Consider the following 19,871-nt stretch of genomic DNA (forward strand, 5'->3'; position numbering starts at 1 on the left):
ATGGGATGTCCAACAAATGTTGAATATTGCCCTTGTTTCCCTCAAAAATTTAAAATATCTTGCAGCATCCTCTGTGAGTTCCCTATGGTACTCCTGGGCACCTCTGCACACAGTTTGAGAACCACAGAAGCCAAGTAGCAGTTGCTTCATTTAAAGGAGGAAAAAGGCCAATTCTGTCCCCATCATAACCTTTAAAGCAGTTGGGTAGATGGATGGACAAATGACCCTTATCTTCAGTCTCAGCTCCTGCTAGACTGTATAGGGGAAGGCTTTTCTTTGACCAGGGTCTGTATTTGTGATTGCCTTTGTCCCTGGGTGGGGAAGAATGATAAGGAGAAAAGACTTGAAGAACAACAGAAGAGGAGCATCTTTTTTATTTATTTACCATTGCCACGCCACAGACATGTGGGATCTTATTAGTTCCCTGACCAGGGGTCAAACCCATGGCCCTACATTGGGAGCGTGAAGTCTTAACCACTGGACCACCAGGAAATCCTTTTTACATTTATGTTTTGTTGATTCAGGGCCCTCTGAACTAAATGGCTTAGAGAAAAATGGGATTTTAACACCAAGAATTTGGGGGCTGTCATTTCTAACTCTACCCAGATAGAGCTGGGCTGCAGGAGTGTACTTGGGATGGAGGATGATTTCCTGCCACAAGATATGACAAAGACCAAGGACTTACTGCTCTGGTTTCCATTACAGAACTCAGTGCCAACCTCTCCAGACTCTGGGTCTATAAAACCCTGGGCAAATTACTTAGCCTGAGCCTCGGTTTCTTCCTCCATAAAATAGAGATAACGACAGCTAGATTAAATGAGATAAGCACGTACTTAGAACAGCCGAGCCTGGCTGTGTATGTACACTTTCTTCTACTCCCTTCTAAGACTGGGACTTTTATCCAAAGGGAGATTCAGCCCCAGTGATCTGGCCAAGATCTGCAGTTTGAGAGTGATTCAACTTCTAGATAACTTTGCTTTGTGTACCTAATGTTCCCACTCTGCTGAGTTCTATAATCTGTGTGCCCACTCTGAAGGTTCCTTTTTCACTCTCTAAATGGCATTTTTTTTTTAATGAACAGAGTTCTTATTTAGTGTGATCTGATTGATCAAGGTTTCCATTATGGTAATCTGATTGATCAAGGTTTTCCATTATGGTTATTGCTTTTTGTCCTGTTCTTGCTCCAAGGTCTCCTTGGCTTTTGCTCACGGTTTTCCTTCTGCTAGCAGCAACGTTCTTCCTCTGTTTTCTTTGTCTTCCACAAGTCCTACAAGACTCAGCCCAGCGTCACTTCCTGTCTCCTCCAGAACCGTCCCCCGCATCTGTCCTGTCCACCTGGTTAGGTGTCTTTCTCCTTGCTCTCAGAGCTCTGTGTCCATACGTCTGTCAGAGCTCTTGTTACATTTACCAGCATCTTTCCTTTACTGGATCATCTCAGGCAGGATGGAGAGCTGCTCAAGGGCAAGGACCAGGGTATAGCACAGTGGCAGGGGGGCCTGGCCAGGAAGATGCCCTGGAAGGGTTCAAGTGAGTAAACAAATGAAAGTCTCAGATGCCACACCTGTCTGTCCTTCTACTTCTCTGATGATATTTCCCCAGCCTTTCATGACCTGTGCCCTCTTTTGATGAGCATAAAGATCTTCCAGCAGATGGTAAAGTGCTACCCCCGAGAGTGTGCTCCAGACTGAGTTAACTACTTGACAGTGCTTCAGAGAGGGCTGATCAGTGTTGTCCCAAGCAGTAGACGTCAGGATAGGAAAGCCCTGTCATTCATCAAGCCCCGGAGAAAGGACCTTTGTGTTTTATAACAGGAAAATCATTGTGATCTTTGCAGAGAGCAACCTCAGTTCTGGGGCTGAAGCCATACCTGCTCTGAATCTGTTAAGAGGTGTTCAGAGGACATGACCCCCTTCTGAACATCCTGAGTGGGTGTGCTTGCTGCAGGTGGGTCAGACTCTGAACTGGGAAGGCTGGTGGTGTTGGAAGATGGGCCTGGACAGATGGACCTTCTTTCTGGAAGAAGGAAAACCGTGAGCAAAAGCCAAAGAGACCTTGGAGCAAGAACAGGACCAGAAGCAGTAACCATAATGGAAAACCTTGACCAAGCTGCTCACTCTGTCTGGTACGGCCACTCTGAGCTGGTGGAAAATGTTTTTTTTTGTTAAAATGTATTTATTGATTGGATTTCCCTGGTGGTCCAGTGGTTAAGAATCTGCCTGCCATTGCAGGGTAGATGGGTTTGATCAACCCTGGTCCACGAAGATTCCACATGCCATGAAGCAAGAAGCCCATGTGCCACTACTACTGAGGCTCTGGAGGCTGTGCTCTGCAACAAGGGAGGTCAGCACAGTGGGAAGCTGGTGCACGGCAGCTGCAGAGAAGCCCCCACGTGCCGCAACTAGAGAAAGCCTGCATGCAGCAACGGAGACCCAGCATAGCCATAAAGAAATAATTTAAAAAGTATTTATTGAGGGCCTACTGTGTGCCAGGGTCTGTCCTAGGCACTAAGGGTATAGCTATAAACAAAACCCCCAAATCCCTAGCCTCATGGAGCTTATACAGATATAATAAATAAGAGTAGTTGTGTTGGATGGGGGTGAATGTTATGGAGAAGGGTAAAATAGGAAAAGAGAATAGGAGGGCTGAGGGGATAGGGTGGGGGAAGGTTTTTTAATATAGTAATTTCTTAATACTAAATTTAATAGTGTGATCCAGAGGAGTCTTCACTAAGAAGGTGATGTCTGTCCAAAGGCCTGGGAGGTGAGGGAGGAACCTCTCTTGGGGGAGAATGTTCTAGTTACAGGGGACAGTGGGTGTGGAGGCCTGCAGTTGGAAGGTGTATGGTGTATTTGAGGAAATAATAAGGAAGATGTGGCTGGTGGGGAAAGCGTAAAGGGGAAGAGTAGTTGAAATGAGGTTGGAAGTATCATAGAGACCTAGATGATGAAGACCTTGTAGATCATTGTGAACATTTTGGCTCTTACTTTGAGTGATTGGAATCCATGTTAGGGTTTTGCCAGAGAAGTGACAAGATCTGCATGTTGCTGGTGATGGCTGCATCTGATGATGGTAGCTTATTGAGGGTCTGTTCTGATTGTTTTTGTTTTCTCAATGAAATAGGAAACAGTAAGAGCTAAGAGAGTGAGGACAGGGGAAGAGGTCTTGAGGCTGAGAATTGGGGGAATGCCAGAGACTTCAAGTATGTTACCTCTTGGTTCTGAGTATTCTTTGTATTTTATATATGGCTTCTCACTGGTTTTGATGTTCTCATGATAGAGGTAGAGTATTCTCCCTATGCTACAGATAGGAAAACAAAGGTATCGAGACTTCCCCAGCCCCTTTAGCCCTTACCACTTCCTAGTCTTCTGAGAAAGTTGACTTGTGGGTGGTGTGTTTTTCTGGAGCAGGGCAGGCAGGCATCTTGCCATCGGTCAGGTTGAGTTCAGCTAGGCTGAGGAGCATGGGAAGAGTGAGAATGAGGTCAAGATTTAGAATCAGGAAAGGCTTCAGAAAGAAGTTGACATTTGAACTGGATATTTAAGAAAGAATGGGGGTGGAGGACTTCACGATGGAAGGAATTGGTTGAATAAAAGCCTAGAAACATGAACATTCCTGGCATGTGCAGGAAATGGCATTTAGTCTGCTATGACTGGCAGAGGGAAGGCCCTGGTATGAGCTAGGTCTGTGGCCTTGGAATCCCCAACATGTTTACAGAACCCACAAGGTTCTTCTTGCCAGGGTGGAAGAGGGCAGGCCTTTGTGGGGCAGGCCTCCATTCTCCAGATGGAGCAGGCTCCATCGTCCTAGCAGAGCTGGGCTAAGGTCCTTGCTAAGAAGCTGAGTTTCCAGACTGGCAGAAACAGCCATGTCAAGGTTTATAAAACTGTCTTGGAAGCAACCAGATTTCCTTTGGCCTGGGATTGACTCACAAGCCCTCAGCCCATTTTAGGCTTTCAGGAAACATTTAAACCCAGCTTCAAACCTCCACAGAATCAGTACTGAAGTGGAGAAGGACCATCTGGCAGGAAAAGGGACTGAAAATGGTTGAGGTTGAAAACCCCAACTTAAAGGCCTCTTTGAGGAGGAGAGTTGGGAAAGAGGATGTGGGAGTGATAAGTGGACAGTGAGGAGATGGATAGAGAGCTTAACTTTTTTTTTTGGTTATTATTCAACAACAAAAATGATCTTTTTTGTGACTGGTTGAGGAGGATTTCAGCCTCACAGGGACCTGTAAAAACACTCGGCAATTCTTCTGATTTCCCAGCAAAACGAATCTTGGTCCCTCTCCACTTGACCAGGCTCATAATCTCCTTGACAGTTTTGCTCGAAGGGTTTTCTGGACCTAGAACCCCAGAACCTGGGGCTGGAATGGAAAAGATCCAAGGTACCAGGTATGTAGAAGTACTGACGGAGAAAAAGGGTCTGGTGTTTTGGAGGGAATTAGGGGATCAGCTTGAGAAAAACCTTGCTGGCTCCCTTGTGATAGCTTTTGATGCCCAGCACCCAATCTCTGAGCCCACTTTCTCCCCTTTTCCTTGTAGCTGCTTGATTTTAGGTACAACAGAGCCAGAAACAAGGTTGTGGGCAGCTAACAGTGAGAAATGAGTCAGGAAAGGAAGGGAGGAAAAGAGGGGGTGGAGGAGGAGAAAGCCAGCGTGAGTGAGATGAAGGCAGGTTCCCCAGGAACAGTCTCTCTTCCTGGGTGTGTTGAGTGAACTGTTACTGCAGGAGCGTCCCGGAAGGTACCAGGGACACTTGTGAGGAGACCGAAACTCCTGCGGTAGAGGGGACTGGCTGAGGGGTCGGGGGGGAAAGGCCTGCTGGTGACAGCCCAGCTGGGGGCAGCTACAGCTGGAAGACTCCCTTTCATTGGTTGTACAGCCACCGTGACTGTGGGGAGTGAAAGAGTGCGCCTGACGGGATAATGGCCAGTGCTCGGATTCCTCGTGCCCTTTGTCTTCCTGGCCTTTGACTCCTTGGGGGCCCACTTTTGCCATCAGTTAGCAAATCAGTTAACATTTATTTGCGGGCCTTTTAGGTGAAGAACTCTCTGCTCGGTACTGAGGATTGTTCAAAATATGAAGAAGAACTCTCTAGCACTGCCACGCCGCTTTTTCAACCTCTGTGGGGACAGAGGGGGCCAGGGTGTCAGGAGACCTGGGGGATGGCTATGAGTGTCCTAGGAGGGCCAGGGAACAAAGAGGCCGTGGAGGTGAGCTGCTGCAGCTGTCAATCCGGGCAGAACTCTGAAAGATAAACGAAACGCTTCCCACCTTAGCCCAGCCCAGGGACACCTACAAGAGCTCACGCTGTAGAGAGGTCTGGCTTGAGTAGTTAAAAGGAACTCTTTCTAATGATGACCCTTCCTGAAGCTTAAGTGCTCCCCCTTGTTGGTTGCTGAGACTCTTGGGGGAAGAAATTAAAGATATAGGCCCTTCTTTGGGGGAGCTGCCAGTCTGATCCTTATCTTCTTGGTCTAGAGATGAGGAAGGACTGCAGGGGGGAGTCAGTAAGAAGGTGAAGATGGTCTGGTGGGTGAGTAGCGGGTTGACCCCAGGGTAGTCAGACCACAGCTGTCCAGAGCCGGATTGGGCTAAAACCAGGTTCTCAGGACACAGAGCTCGGTTTCCTTTCCTGCCTTCTCCTTCCCTGTGGGCTGCTTCCTAAGCTGTTACCTCCACACGAGAGTTTGCTTAAGAGATTAGTGGAATGTCAGCTCAGCAGAAATTCCCTCCTGTGGTTTAGAGGTTTCCTTTGTGGAGGCTCCGGACTTCTTACCTGGACCAGTCGAGCGGAGTGCTGGGCAGTATTTGTGTTTCCTCTTGATGGCGACTTGAACCCAGCAGATCGGGAGGCCTCCCTCCACACACGTGCATCTGTTCCTTAGCGCTCTCAGGGTTCAGACGTCTCCTTCTCAGGGATGAGGCACACTGTCATGTCCAAAATTAGGCCTGCGGAAAAGTACCACACAGACGTTTAGAAATGTCACCTAACCAGGGTGATCAGAAGGTTCAGTCTTAGAGGCTGATCACCCCTCAGAAGGAGCCCCTTTCAGAGACTGAAACCTCTAAGGGATTCCTATCGGGCCGTGGGGAGAGCACCTGTGGACGGGGTGGTGAGACTGGATTGTAGGGAGAGGGAACCCTAAGGGAGCAGGAGGGAGAACGGCAGGATGCAGGCTGGCCTGAGCCGCAGCAGGGAGCCCAGAGGGTCTCTCCTCCAGTGGAGTTCGGGGGATAGGTGGAGGGCTTCCGGAGGCCAGAATCAGCTCCTCCCTGTCCTGCACAAGCCCCGCCCTCCGGGAGGCTTTGCATGGCTGCCCCCAGGGCAGTACCCCCAACCCTTCCCTGCTGGGACTTGGGACACAGCACTCATCTGCTGACTGGGAGAGTCAGGTCACAGAGCCGAGCAAAGCTGGCCACCTGCCACCGTTGGGTGGGGAGGGACAGCGGTAAACTGGGGAGGGCTTGCTACATCTAAATGGACTTCCAGCTGTTGCCATATAGCAATACAGAAATGATGGCAGATTTTTCAAGAGAATCCAGAATTTTTATTTGCATTTTGTTTATATTCACCCAATTCAACTTAAAAAAAAAAAGTAAATAAAGGAAGGCCAAATGAGACACACTTTTGTTGTTGCAAACCACCAGTTTATAAACCATCAGTTATAAATTCTTGTTCCCAGGAGGTTGAAAGGGAGGGGAAGTGAGGAAAACCTTTGTTAGCTACCAGGGGCGGGTGGCAGGAAGAGCTGCTTTGAGATACAGGAACTCAGAGCACCCTGAAGACTGAGGACCCTGTTTAGGCCAGGTGTTGATGATGCTTTGACGGGATCCCATGATGTGCCTGCCTCTCTGTTGAGGGTCAGTGGTTCTTTGCAAGTGGAAGAAGCTGGGGGTGGGAGGAGGAAGGGGTACCTAGTCACAGCTGGGCAGACTCTGGGGAAGATGGTCAGTAGTGACCCTTCAAACCTTTCCAAGCTCTCAGCCTGTGGTAGTACACAGGTTTTCACACAGGTCCATAAGACCAGCCTGAAATGCTTACTGAACATGCAGATTCCTAGGCCCCATTCAAGAGGGAGAGATGGGGCCTGTGACTCTGCATTTTTTTTTAAACAATCACCCCTGTCAATGTTAAGGAAAGTAAGTAGATGGTAGACTCAGAGCTGAGTCAATGCTCCTGCCCTGTTCCTTCACCAGATAAGTGATCTTGAGGCAGTCTTTTAATCTCTCAGAACCTGCATTTCCTGATTGGAAAGTTATCACTGATTCACGGAATGGTGAGAGCTGAACTAGAAAATGGGTGGAGGTCATGCATAGACCTGCCTCAGAGCTGTGGCAGGCCACCTGGGCTCCAACTCCTGCCTTGCCACTTTCTAGCTGTGTGACGTGGGATGAGCAATTTGACTGCTGTGTACCTTGGTTTCCTTGGTGGTGGTGGTGGTTTAGTCACTACGTCTTGTCCAACTCTTATGACCCCATGGACTATAGCCTGCCAGGCTCCTCTGTCCATGGGCTTCTCCAGGCAAGAACATTGGAGTGGGTTGCCATTTCCTCCTCCGCTGGTTTCCTTGGTAACATGTAAATAATAATAGCACCCACTTTGTAGAGCTGTCACAGGGATTAAATTATTTAATCCTTTAAAATGCTTTTAACTTTAGCTATTATATAAAGAATCTAGCAGCACCTTTCATAATAAATGCATCTTTTTTTTAAGATCACAAATAGGTTAAGGCTTACTTTCAAATGTCACCTTTCTATAAGGCCTTCCTGGAGTCCACTTTTTCCTTCACTTTTCTCCCTTTGCAGTAGCTCCTCCAGGGAAAGGATTGTATCTGTTCGTTTTTATTTATTTATTTATTAAAAAATTTAATATTTACTAATTTGGCTGTGCTGGGTCTTAGTTGCGGCATGCAAACTCTCAGTTGTGGCATGTGGGGGTCTCGTTCCCTGACCAGGGATTGAACCAGGCCCCCTGCTTGGGAACATGGAGTCTTAGCCACTGAACCACCAAGGAAGCCCCCATTTTTATATCCTAGTACCTTGCACAGTGCCTGGCATAGACTCACTGGATTGAGTGGCAGTATTGGGGAATCTGAAAAATGATGAATCTAGCTTGGGAATGGAGAAAGTGACTTCCAAATACCCAGAGAAGCATGATCTGGAAGAAAAGTGATTTATCAAGCTTGAGTGTGTCTGAATTACCATTATATGAGGTAGGTCATGTTATTATTATTGTTCTAACCGTGAGAAAGTTGAGTCTTCAAAACTCAGGTGTGCAATGACCCTTGACTAGCATCAGCTAGACTCCAAATCAAGTGTTCTTCCCACTACACCTTGAGAACCCAGGACTGTGATTTCTGTCTCAGGGCAGAGATTGTAAAGAAGCTCTAGTGGTGCCTTGTTGTGTTCCCGTCTTTGGGTTGTAACTCTTCAAATAGTTGTCTATAATTTGTCAGAGCTGGGTTTTTGAGCAATTCGTGATTGGTGGTAGATCCTACTGGAACAATTTCATTTTCCAAACATGTAGTTTTTGGCTGAATTTTAGTGAAACAGCCTCTCATCCCCCTGGCTTCTCTGCTCTTATCCCCAGTGGGTATTTGGTTTGCTTGGGAGTGTCTTCTCTCCTTGCAGCCAGACTGGCCAAAGGAGTCAGGCAGAGAACGTTGATGGGAGTCTGGGGTGGCTCTCAGGGCCTTGGGAGAAGGCGCCAGGAAGCCAGCCATGCAGAGTGTTCAAGTCTGCGCTTCACGTGTAAAGGGTTACCCTGGTCCTCAGCTTCTCAAGCCGCTGGATTATTCCCTGAGCCTGAGAGACTTGGCTAGAGAGAGCAGGTGGCGGGAGCACCGTGAGTAGGCACCTCTGACTGAGTGGGCCCTCCTGGGGTCTCTCTCAGCGGTGCCTGCCCACGATGCCTCACCTCCGTGGCCACTGCTGGGAACAGCAGCTGTCCTTCTGCAGGTATATGACCAAGGGGCGCTGCCACGGGCCTGGTGGCAGTTTTGATCCACTCCTTTCTTGGTTGCATCTTCATAGAATTTTTCTTTTTGGCTCCAGCAAATACCACAGTTATCTACATTTTTCCTTTTTTCTAGTAGTCTCTTTGTTTTCCTGTTATAGCTTTTCAGAGCAGTGGGTCCACCCTTCTTAGATCAAAAATTCAGGGAAGGAAAGAATATATTTTTCCTCATGTTCTTTTAATATATTTCAGTTTCTGTTCTTTCCACAAACCTTCTGTCCCCCTGAGGGCCTGCCCTGAAGCTGGTAGAGCATGTCCATGCTGTCACGATGGGTTCTGATGATTATTGTGACCGTCGTTACCATGGGCACAGCTGAAAGCTGATGCTTAGCCAGTTGATTCCTTGTTGCACTGTGTTCCCTGAGGACCCTGAGAACTGGCCTGGGAAAGCTTCCAGGGGCTGCCTCTCCTTTCCCTTCTTTCTGTTTAACACACAGAGCCATCCACCAAGGTCTTAACTTGGCCCTGGGCTGAGGCAGGAAAAGGACATCTCTTGAGCGCCAGTGTGCGCAGGTGGCAGGACTGACTCACCGTCTTCCCCCCACCCCATCACTAATATTATGCTGTATACTTAAGTTTATAAAGATTTTTCCCCCTGTAGGTTGGGAAGGCTTTTCATGAAGGATAAAAGTGAGGCTCAGGGGTTTTCTTTTTCTGAAAGCTTCTGTAGTATTCACTGGAGGAGGGATGTTTCACTGTCACCATCACCTGCTATCACCTACAACTGCTTCCTTCCTTTCTAATTCCCACTTCACTCACTACCATCATCACCAGAACAACAGCCATGAGAGCTTATGCGAAGGTAGCGCATTTCATGTTGAAACTAGGAAAGAATTATAAATGATATTAAGATTGTGGGTTTGGCAGGTTTTTATCATTGAGACCAATCACTTATTTGCACCAAGGTAATAAACAGGATACCCTCCAGGATTAAGGTCATTAGTGGCTATAAATAAATGTTTAACTTTCATATTCAAAGATGCTTCATTTTTCTCAATGTGATGAGAATGCCGATTAGAATGAGAGAACTGTGTTTCTATTTACTTTTTATTTTTCCTTGAAGGCGATGTTAGCCCAGAGCAGAGTGCACATTCATACTGAAAATATGTTTGGTACATCAATTATTGCTGTGTCACATCCACTCTCCAAGGCACTTAAAAATTTTAAAGTTTTTTTTAACATCTACGTTGAGATATAATTCACATGCTATAAAATTCACCCCTGTAAAGAGTACAATTCGTTTGTTTTTTTTATATTTGTAGAGTTATATAACCATCACCACTATCTAATTCCAGAACTTTTTTTCATACCCCAAAATAAACACCATATTCATAGGAGTCACTCCCCATCCTGCCACCCTAAACCCAACCCTGAGCCACCACTAATTTTATATCTCTGTAGATTTGTCTATTCTGGACATTTCATAAAACTGGCATCAGAGTTCATCCATGAAGAATGTATCTTTTTATGTCTGAATTTTATGTCTGAATAATATTCCATTTTATGGATATACCACATTAAAAAAAATCTTTTGGCCACTCCATGTGGCATGTAGGATCTTATTTCCCCTACCAGGGATGAAACCCATGCCCCCTGCATTGGTAGCTTGGAGTCTTAACTACTGGACCACCAGGAAAGTCCCACATTTGCCAATGCAATCATCCATTGATGGACGTTTGGGTTTCCACTTCTTGGCATTTATGAACGTTAGTACAAGTATTTGTGTGGACATGATTTCCTTTCTCATGGCTATATATTCAGGAGTGGGTCATGCTGGGTCATGTGGTAACTATATAACACTTTTTGAGGAACTGCCAACTGTTTCCAAAGTAGCAGCACAATTTTACATTCCCACCAGCAGTGAATGAAGGTTCTAATTTCTCCACAGTCTCACAGTCTAACTAATGCTTGTTTTTGTCTGTCTTTTTTATTGTAGTCATCTTGGTGGTGTGAAGTAATATTGGGTTGACCAAAAGGTTCATTTGGGGTTTCCCGTAAGATGTTACAAAAAACCTGAATGAACTATTTGGCCAACCCAATACCTCACTGTGGTTTTGCTTTGTATTTCCCTAATGACTAGTGATGCTGAGCATTGCTTCATGTGCTTATTAGCCAATTTTATATCCTTGGAGAAATGTCTGTTTAAATCCTTTGCATATTTTTAAATTGGATTATGTGTCTTTTTTATTATTGAGTTGTAAGAGTTCTTTATATATTCTAGATACAAGTAGCTTAGCCAATATATATCATTTGCAGATAATTCTCCCATTCTGTGGGTGTCTTTCTACTCTCTTGTATTTTTTATAGCATGAAATTTTTTATTTAATATAATATAGTTTATATCTTTTTTTCTTTTTGTTGCTTGTGCTTTTTGGTGTCATACCTAAGAAACCATTGCCTAATCCAGTGTTACAAAGATTTACCTCTATGTTTTCTTCCAGGCTTTTCTTTTGCAATTTTAGCTCTTAAATTTAGTTCTTGATCCATTTTTACTTTTTTGTATAGTGTCAGGGTACGTGTCCTACTTTATTCTTTTATATACAAATACAGAGTTGTCTGAGCATCGTTTATTGAAAAGACTCTTCTTTCCCTCTTCAATTATCTTATTATCATCCTTGTTGAAATCAGCTGACCATTAATGTATGAGTTTATTTCTCAATTCTATTCTGTTGATTTCTATTTCTATTCTTATATCTGCATACACTGTCTTGATTACCATGGCTTTGTAGTATTTTGAAATTGGGAAATCCGGGCGTTTCAAGCTTATTCTTCTTTTCCATGATTCTTTTGACTGCTCTAGGTCCCTGGCACTGCCATAAAATTTTAGGATCAGTGTCAATTTCTGCAGTTGATGGATATTTGATTCAGTCTGTAAATCGATTTGGGGAATACTGCCATCTTAACAACTTTGAGTTTTCTGATTGTGAACATAGGATGTCTTTCTGTTTATTTATGTCTTCTTTACTTTCTGTCAATGATGTTTTGCAGTTTGCCGTGAATAAGTCTTGCACTTCTTTTGTTAAATCTCTTCCTAAGTATTTTGTTCTTTTTTGCTGCTATTATTGTGCAGCAATACTAAGTTGCTTCAGTTGTGTCTGACCCTTTGTGACCCCATGGACTGTAGCCTGCCAGGTTTTTCTGTCCATGGGATTCTCCAGGCAAGAATACTGGAATGAGTTGCCATGCCCTCCTTCAGGGGATCTTTCTGACCCCGAGGTTGAACTCTTATGTCTACTTGCATTGGTAGATTGCATTGGTAGCTTGCATTATGTCTACTTGCATTGGTAGATTGGGTTCTTTATCACTAGCGCCACCTGGGAAGCTGCTATTATTAATGGAATTGTTTTTCTTGATTTTGTTTTTAGATTGTTCATTGCTAGTGTGTAGAAAGAAATTGATTTTTTAAGTATTACCTGATATCCTGCATGCATGCTTGACATTATGTATTAGTTTAACAGTGTTTTAGTGGAAATGTTATGACTTTCTACAAGCACAATTGTATCATCTGCAAATATGAGATAATTTTACTTTTTCCTTTCCAGTCTGGATGTACCCTTAAGTTTTAACCCTTTTCTTCATTATTTTAGCATAAAACAACATTATATGATATTAGCTAATTGTGTATGGTTCAGTTCAGTTCAGTCGCTCAGTCGTGTCCGACTCTTTGTGACCCCATGAATCGCAGCACGCCAGGCCTCCCTGTCCATCACCAACTCCCGGAGTTTACTCAAACCCATGTCCATCGAGTCAGTGATGCCATTCAACCATCTCATCCTCTGTCATCCCCTTCTCCTCCTGCCCTCAATCTTTCCCAGCATCAGGGTCTTTTCCAATGAGTCAACTCTTCACATGAGGTGGCCAAAGTACTGGAGTTTCAGCTTCAGCATGGTACATATACAACATTTTTCACTTTGTAGTGCTTAAATACTTTAAAGCATATTAATTTTATTTTAATGGGTGTTAAAAATATGATAGCTCATAATTTTATGGTGTTGACTCAGGTGTCATTTTATTAGGATGTTCTTCCCTGACCATCCTATTTAAAATGGCACATCTTCTTTCCTTTTCCTCTACCTTGCTTCATTTTTCCTTCCTACCACTTACCACTATACATATTATACACAAGCATACACTTACATATCACACATGTGAGATGTGCCTGCTTATTGTCTGTTTCCCTCTGCTAGGATGTAAGCTCCCTGAGAGCAGAGACTTGGGTTTATTCTTTGTTGATGGCAGTGTCCAGGAAATGGGTACACAGTAAATATTTGTCAGTGATTAATTGTTTAGAATGAAGTTAAGGACAGCACGGCAGTTTCAAGTTGATTCAAGAAAAATAATGAATAAATGATTGTTCAGGAAGTATACAAATATGGCAAAATTCATAAGGGCTGTATGGCATGCCAGAAAGTTGGGAAACTAACTTCAGTAATGAGAAGAAACTGGATGGGAATGGAGTTTTAAAAATCATTTTCTGTGAAGTGAGAAGTTATTTGTCAGCTCACAGACTTTTCCCCAACCCAGATCAGGGAAGCCTTGAGGCCCACAAGCTGTAACAGACGAAATTAAATATATGTGGGAAAGTGGTTTCCGCTCCCACCACAGAAACCCTGCTGGCAGTTCTGGAGGTCATCTGGGAATGTTTGAGGTGCTTTGGGCTACCCATGGAAACTTGGCTGATTGGTCTTGTCTTCTTCACAGGGCTCTGTGTTTGCAGAGAGCAGAAATGACCATGACTGCCAACAAGAATTCCAGTATCACCCACGGAGCTGGAGGCACTAAAGCCCCTCGGGGGACTCTGAGCAGGTGAGTCGGGGAGCATTGCTTGGGGGAGTGGAGCTCCGTGGAGGGTAGCATCAAAGGACACCTAATGCCCTGTGTCCTGGATAGGACTCCTGCCAAGTGTGTGTGGTTATCCTCATGATTCTGCCAGTCATCCAGGTGAATCATCTGGGCCAAACTTTAACCACTGACCAAACAGTGAGATCTCAGGGCATTTTCTTACGCCCTCTAAAATTTTGCTTCCTCATCTGTAAAATAATAATAGTACCTGTCTCCCAGGGTTTCCTTGAGGATTAAATGAGATGATAATGTCAGTGCTTAGCATGGTGCCTAGCAAAAAAACCACTTATTAAATATTAGCTCCGTCTCTGCATTGGGATAGAGGCTTCCAGCACTGACAAGTAAAGGTACAACTGTCACCAGGGCTTCTCAGGTCTTGGCCTAGGCTAGATGCTGATTTCCTTGAAGAACCTCTTTTACTAAAGCCACATACCTTTCGTAGCCCCTTCATCTGAATCTCAGCTGGATGGGTTTGGCTTTGGAACCTCAGCTGCTGGAATGGGTAGCTATGAGAAGGATGCTCATCTTATATGGGGATGGGGCTCGTGGCCTCCTGGAGGGTGGGCTCATGCTCCGCCAAACTGAGTCCGGTGGAGTGATGCGCACTCAGGTCTGCCCAGAGGTTGTGGTAGATGTTTGGTTCGTTCAGAGGTGGGATCCAGGTATGGCTGGTAGAGAGGGGCACAGGCTGTAGCCCCTGGGGAGTGGCTGGAATTGAAGGAGGCAAGAGGAATTCTGTACACCATACATGCAGAGTTTGGTCCCAGTGGAAATGGTCTGGATGGACTGTACCAACTAAATGGAAACTGGTAGGTTCCGACATGTTCAATACATAAGAGTTTGGGGCTTAGATAGACAAATTGACTCTCTGCTCTGTAGCAACAAGAGCAGTAAGGACACCCTCTGCCCACGCACTCTCTCTAACCTAGACTAGCGTTGCTGGCATACTTGCTTCCCTGAATGGGGTGAGGCTGAGGATGGCAGGGACCAGCAACCTCATGGGTAAAACTGATAAAAAAAACTGAATTCTCCCAGGGCATGTTGGTGGCTGAGGCAGAAACAGGTCTGGGGCTTAGACTTTTTGTCCCCCGTAATATGCTTCTTGGGAGCCATTGGTGGGCTCTGCCCAGTCAGGGGGCATTTCTTCCTCTGCAGTGTGAATGTGAGTTGGCAGGTGGAGACTGGCAGTGAAGGTCCCCGTCTTTTTTATATGAGACTGTAGGGGTGAAATAAGCATTATTTGTGATTTTACTGTTTTATTCTTAAGTTAAAAGAAATAGCATACTTAGAACCTGAAATAGAAGTTACCGTACCCAGCAGCCCCCAGCTCCTTTAAGTATTTGTTTCTTCTAATTTCCGCTGTGTGGGTGGGGTGGGAGAGGCATTGTTTACATAAAGTCACAAAGCAGAATCTGAACTGCTGACAGGCACCCTAGTTTCTATTTGGAGTACAGCCCTACATGTTTTATACATCTTTAGAAATCCCTCTTCCTTTAGCTTCTCAGCATGCTTGCTGTCATAACATGATGGATGGTACTTGTAAATATCTGAGTCTCTGATGTGCCTAAAAAAAGCATTTCTCCCTTCTAAGTCTTTCCTTCCCTTCCTTCCTGCCACATTTCCCCTTCCCTCCCTACTTTCCTCGGTTTTTGGCGTGGAGTCACAGACCTTGTCTCAGCGGCTACGCTGGGCTGTAGTTGTTACATCACAGTCGTCGTCTGGCGGTGTCATCTGGTGGCTGCCTCCGCCCGCAGCCGCATCTGGGGCTGTGCTTTGGGCTGAGTAGGGCAGTGAGTCTCCAGTTCATTTAGGAAGTTGTCGGGGAAGCCTGGGGGCTCTCCTTCTAGGTGCCAGGCTCCGTGGTGGACACTGAGGGACACAAAGGAAGGATCCATTTCCTTTTTTTCAAGGCATTGACAGCTTGGATCGATGACGTTGGCACCCAGATTTCTTAGTCGGACCTTCTGATAGACATTTGCCTGGGACCTGGGGCCCTTTAATCATTGCCCATGCAGGAGTACCAGTGAGAAAAGACTCCCAGGTGTGACTGGAACTTTGGTTGGGGAGTGCAGGGATGCTGGGGCCTTGGAAAGCTGGGCCTTGGAGCCCTGGCGGCTTTGGGGATCTCTGTCTGCATCATCCACATGGAGGCAAAGGAACCTGATGACACAGAGAAGCCTTTGTATCTAACTTTGGGGGCAGGGGTACTTTGGGGCATGGAAAACTGGTGGGGAAGGGCAGATAGTACCCTGAGGAAGTGCCGAGATATGTATTTTCAAGGCTGTATCCTTAATTTGAATAAGACCTCACCTGGTGCCACCACTGAGCTAGTTTGGGTTAAAGATCCTAGATTCCCGGAGGGGGGATCGGGATGGGGAATACGTGTAAATCTATTGCTGATTCATGTCAATGTATGACAAAACCCACTGGGAAAAAAAAAAATATCAATAACAAAAGTTGCACAAAATTATAAAAGGGAGTTTGGAAAATACAGAAAAATATGAGGAAGAGATTCTTTTTTTTCCCCACTGCACCACAGAGCATGCAGGATCTTAGTTCCCCAACCAGAGATCAAACCTGTGCCCCCTGCAGTGGAAGCTCAGAGTCTTAACCACTGGTTAAAGAAAGTTCCTTTTTCTGTTATTTTTTAAGAGAAGAAATTATATCACACCAAATACAAATCATATATTGCTTTTTCCATTAAAATTTTGCTATCATACTATAAATAACAAATTTACATCCATTTATTTTCACCTAACATATAAACATTTTCATATTTAATTAGGAGTCTTAGAAAATATAACTTAATTGAGTAATCATTTGTCTACACTACCTGATCCCCTATTATTGGACATACAGGTTACACCCGCTTTTCTCCTGTAATAAATGATATTGGCACTTCTGTGCATAATACTTCACCCACATTTTGGATGATTTCCTTTTTAAATATTATTTTAAGGCTCTTTGTTCATGCTGGCATTGTATCAACATGTATGTCTTCCTTTAATAAGTACATTTCTATCTCATTCTACCTACATTAGCATTAAAAAAAATTTTAATTCAAGGAGCAAAGTATTTTTTCATTAATGAAATTAAATATTTTTATGTTTACTAGGTGCTTCTATTTCTTTGTAAATTATCTGTATATTTTGCCTTTAATCTATTTGTAAGAGCCCTTTATATATTAATGATATTAACACTTTTTATTTAAAAAAAAAAAAAAAGATCCTAGATTCCATTGCATGTTTAGCTTTTTATGGATGTTTTGCTAGTTTATTATCTTCCTTTTCCTTTATAGCCCATTCTTGATTTGGTAGGATATGTAGGAGGAGGAAATCAGCCTCTCATTTGACCACCAGAGTTCTGTTCTTTGCTATGTTTGGGTCTCCTGGAGCAAGCTTCCCTTTCTCTTTGTTAGTGAGGCCAGAGGGGCGTGATGCTTCACCCTTAGCTGCTTTCTCTCTCCATAGGCTGCTCCCCCTCCAGCTTATTTAGATTTGGCTGCATCCATTTCTGGGGGCGAGAGGGGAGATTCTCAAAGCTCCTCTGAATTCCAGGGGTCAGGCTTTATGATGTTGGTACTGATGACCCGGGTGAGACGAAGCAGCTCAGTGACTTGCAAACAAAAAGGCTTTGTGTTGAGAGCTCGTTCAGCCATCTCGATGGGGTAAACTTTGCCACTTGGTGCTCTCAGGAGATTTCACTTGTGTTGTAAGACTTGGCGGGCAGCAGGGGCTGTTCTCAGAAGACGTCTTGCCTGCTGATTTCCTCAACAGCTTCTTCACTGTGAAACTCCAACGTGCGGGTCATTGTGACTTAAAAATACAAGCTATTAGTATTGTCTTTTAGGAACCTTGCCTCTGGGTGTATGTGTGGGAAACTTGGGTGCCTATAGAAGTATAGATTTCTTGGGGTCAAGGACTTTGACTTCTTTCTGTCTCCTCCAAGCCTGGAACAATACCCGGTATCCAGAAGACTGTTTGGTGACCAGTTGTCTAGATGTCTCTGCGATCAGTACCATAGAGCATAGGCTACGTGCTATTTGAGTCCTTATAGTTCTTTCATAATAGGTCTTATTAACTTAGTTTTTTAAAAATTTATTTATTTTTAATTGCTTTACATTATTGTGTTGATTGCTGCTGTATATCAATGTAAATCAGCCATAGGTATACATATTTCCCCCCACTTCTTGAAATTCCTTCCCACCTCCCACCCTATTCCACTCCCTAGGTCATCACAGAGCACTGGATTTGCGCTCCCTGCGTCATACAGCACATTTCCACTGCTTATCTAATTTTAAATATGGTAATGTGTATGTTTCAATGCTACTCTTTCAATTTGTCCCACCCTACCCTTCCCCTCTGTGTCCACAAGTTTGTTCTCTATGTCTGTGTCTCCATTGCTGCCCTGAAAATAGGTTCATCTGTACCATCTTTCTAGATTCATATATATATGTGTTAATATACGATATTTGTTTTCCTCTTTCTGACTTAACGTCACTCTGTATGGTAGGCTCTAGGTTCATCCACCTTATTAGAACTGAGTCAAATGCATTCCTTTTTATGGCCGAGCAATAGGGCTTCCCACTCCCCAGGGTGGTAGGTGCTCAGTATCCTACTGGAGACCAGTGGAGAAATAACTCCAGGAAGAATGAAGAGATGGAGCCAAAGGAAAACAACACACATTTGTGGATGTGACTGGTGATGAAAGTAAAGTCTGATGCTGTAAAGAGCAATATTGCATAGGAACCTGGAATGTTAGGTCCATGAATCAAGGCAAATTGGTAGTGGTCAAACAGGAGATGGCAAGAGTGAACATTGACATGTTGGGAATCAGCGAACTAAAATGGACTGGAATGGGTGACTTTAACTCAGATGACCATTATGTCTACTACTGTGTGCAAGAATCCCTTAGAAGAAATGGAGTAGCCATCATAGTCAACAAAAGAGTCTGAAATGCAGTACTTGGATGCAATCTCAAAAATGACAGAATGATCTCTGTCTGTTCCAAGGCAAACCATTCAATATCACAGTAATCCAAGTCTATGCCCCAGTCAGTAATGCTGAAGAAGTTGAAGTTGAACGATTCTATGAAGACCTGCAAGACCCTCTAGAACTAACACTCAAAAAAGATGGCCTTTTCATTATAGGGGACTGGAATGCAAAAGTAGGAAATCAAGAAGCACCTGGAGTAACAGGCAAATTAGGTCTTGGAGTACAGAATAAAGCAGGTCAAAGGCTAACAGTTTTGCTAAGAGAACTCACTGATCATAAAAAACACTCTCTTCCAACAAAACAAGAGAAAACTCTACACATGGATGTCACCAGATGGTCAATATTGAAATCAGATTGATTATAGTCTTTGCAGCCAAAGATGGAGAAGCTCTATACAGTCAGCAAAAACAAGACTTGGAGCTGACTGTGGCTCAGATCATGAACTCCTTATTGACAAATTCAGACTTAAATTGAAGAAAGTAGGGAAAACCTCTAGACCATTCAAGTATGACCTAAATCAAATCCTTTATGATTATACAGTGGAAGTGACAAATAGATTCAAGGGATCAGATCTGATAGACAGAGTGCATGATGAACTGTGGATGGAGGCTTGTGACATTGTACAGGAAGCATTGATCAAGACCATTCCCAAGAAAAGGAAATGCAAAAAGGCAAAATGGTTGTCTGAGGAGGCCTTACAAGTAGCTGTGAAGAGAAGTGAGAGGCTAAGGAGAAAAGGAAAGATATACCCATTTGAATGTAGAGTTCCAAAGAATAGCAAGGAGAGATAAGAAAGCCTTCCTCAGTGATCAATTAAAAGAAATAGAGGAAAACAGTAGAATGGGAAAGACTAGAGATCTCTTCAAGAAAATTAGAGATACCAAGGGAACATTTCATGCAAAGATGGGCCCAATAAAGGACAGAAATGGCATGGAACTAAAAGAAGCAGAAAATATTAAGAGGTGGCAAGAATACACAGAAGAACTATACAAAAAAGATCTTCGTTACCCAGATAAT

General features: G+C 44.2%; 1 protein-coding gene across 4 annotated transcripts in view; it reads left to right on the forward strand.

Moving 5' to 3' along the window:
- Window positions 1–19,871, forward strand: part of DENND2B (DENN domain containing 2B) — a 163,608-nt gene that overhangs the window by 89,765 nt on the left and 53,972 nt on the right. For all 4 annotated transcript variants that reach the window (XM_061147966.1, XM_061147973.1, XM_061147977.1 and 1 more), the window contains one exon: window positions 13,720–13,824. In XM_061147966.1, coding sequence (XP_061003949.1) covers window positions 13,745–13,824 — 80 coding nt within the window. In that variant the 5' untranslated portion in view covers window positions 13,720–13,744. The remainder of the gene's footprint in view (window positions 1–13,719; window positions 13,825–19,871) is intronic.

Source organism: Dama dama, chromosome 1 (genome assembly GCF_033118175.1).
Source record: "Dama dama isolate Ldn47 chromosome 1, ASM3311817v1, whole genome shotgun sequence".
Classification (NCBI taxonomy): domain Eukaryota; kingdom Metazoa; phylum Chordata; class Mammalia; order Artiodactyla; family Cervidae; genus Dama; species Dama dama.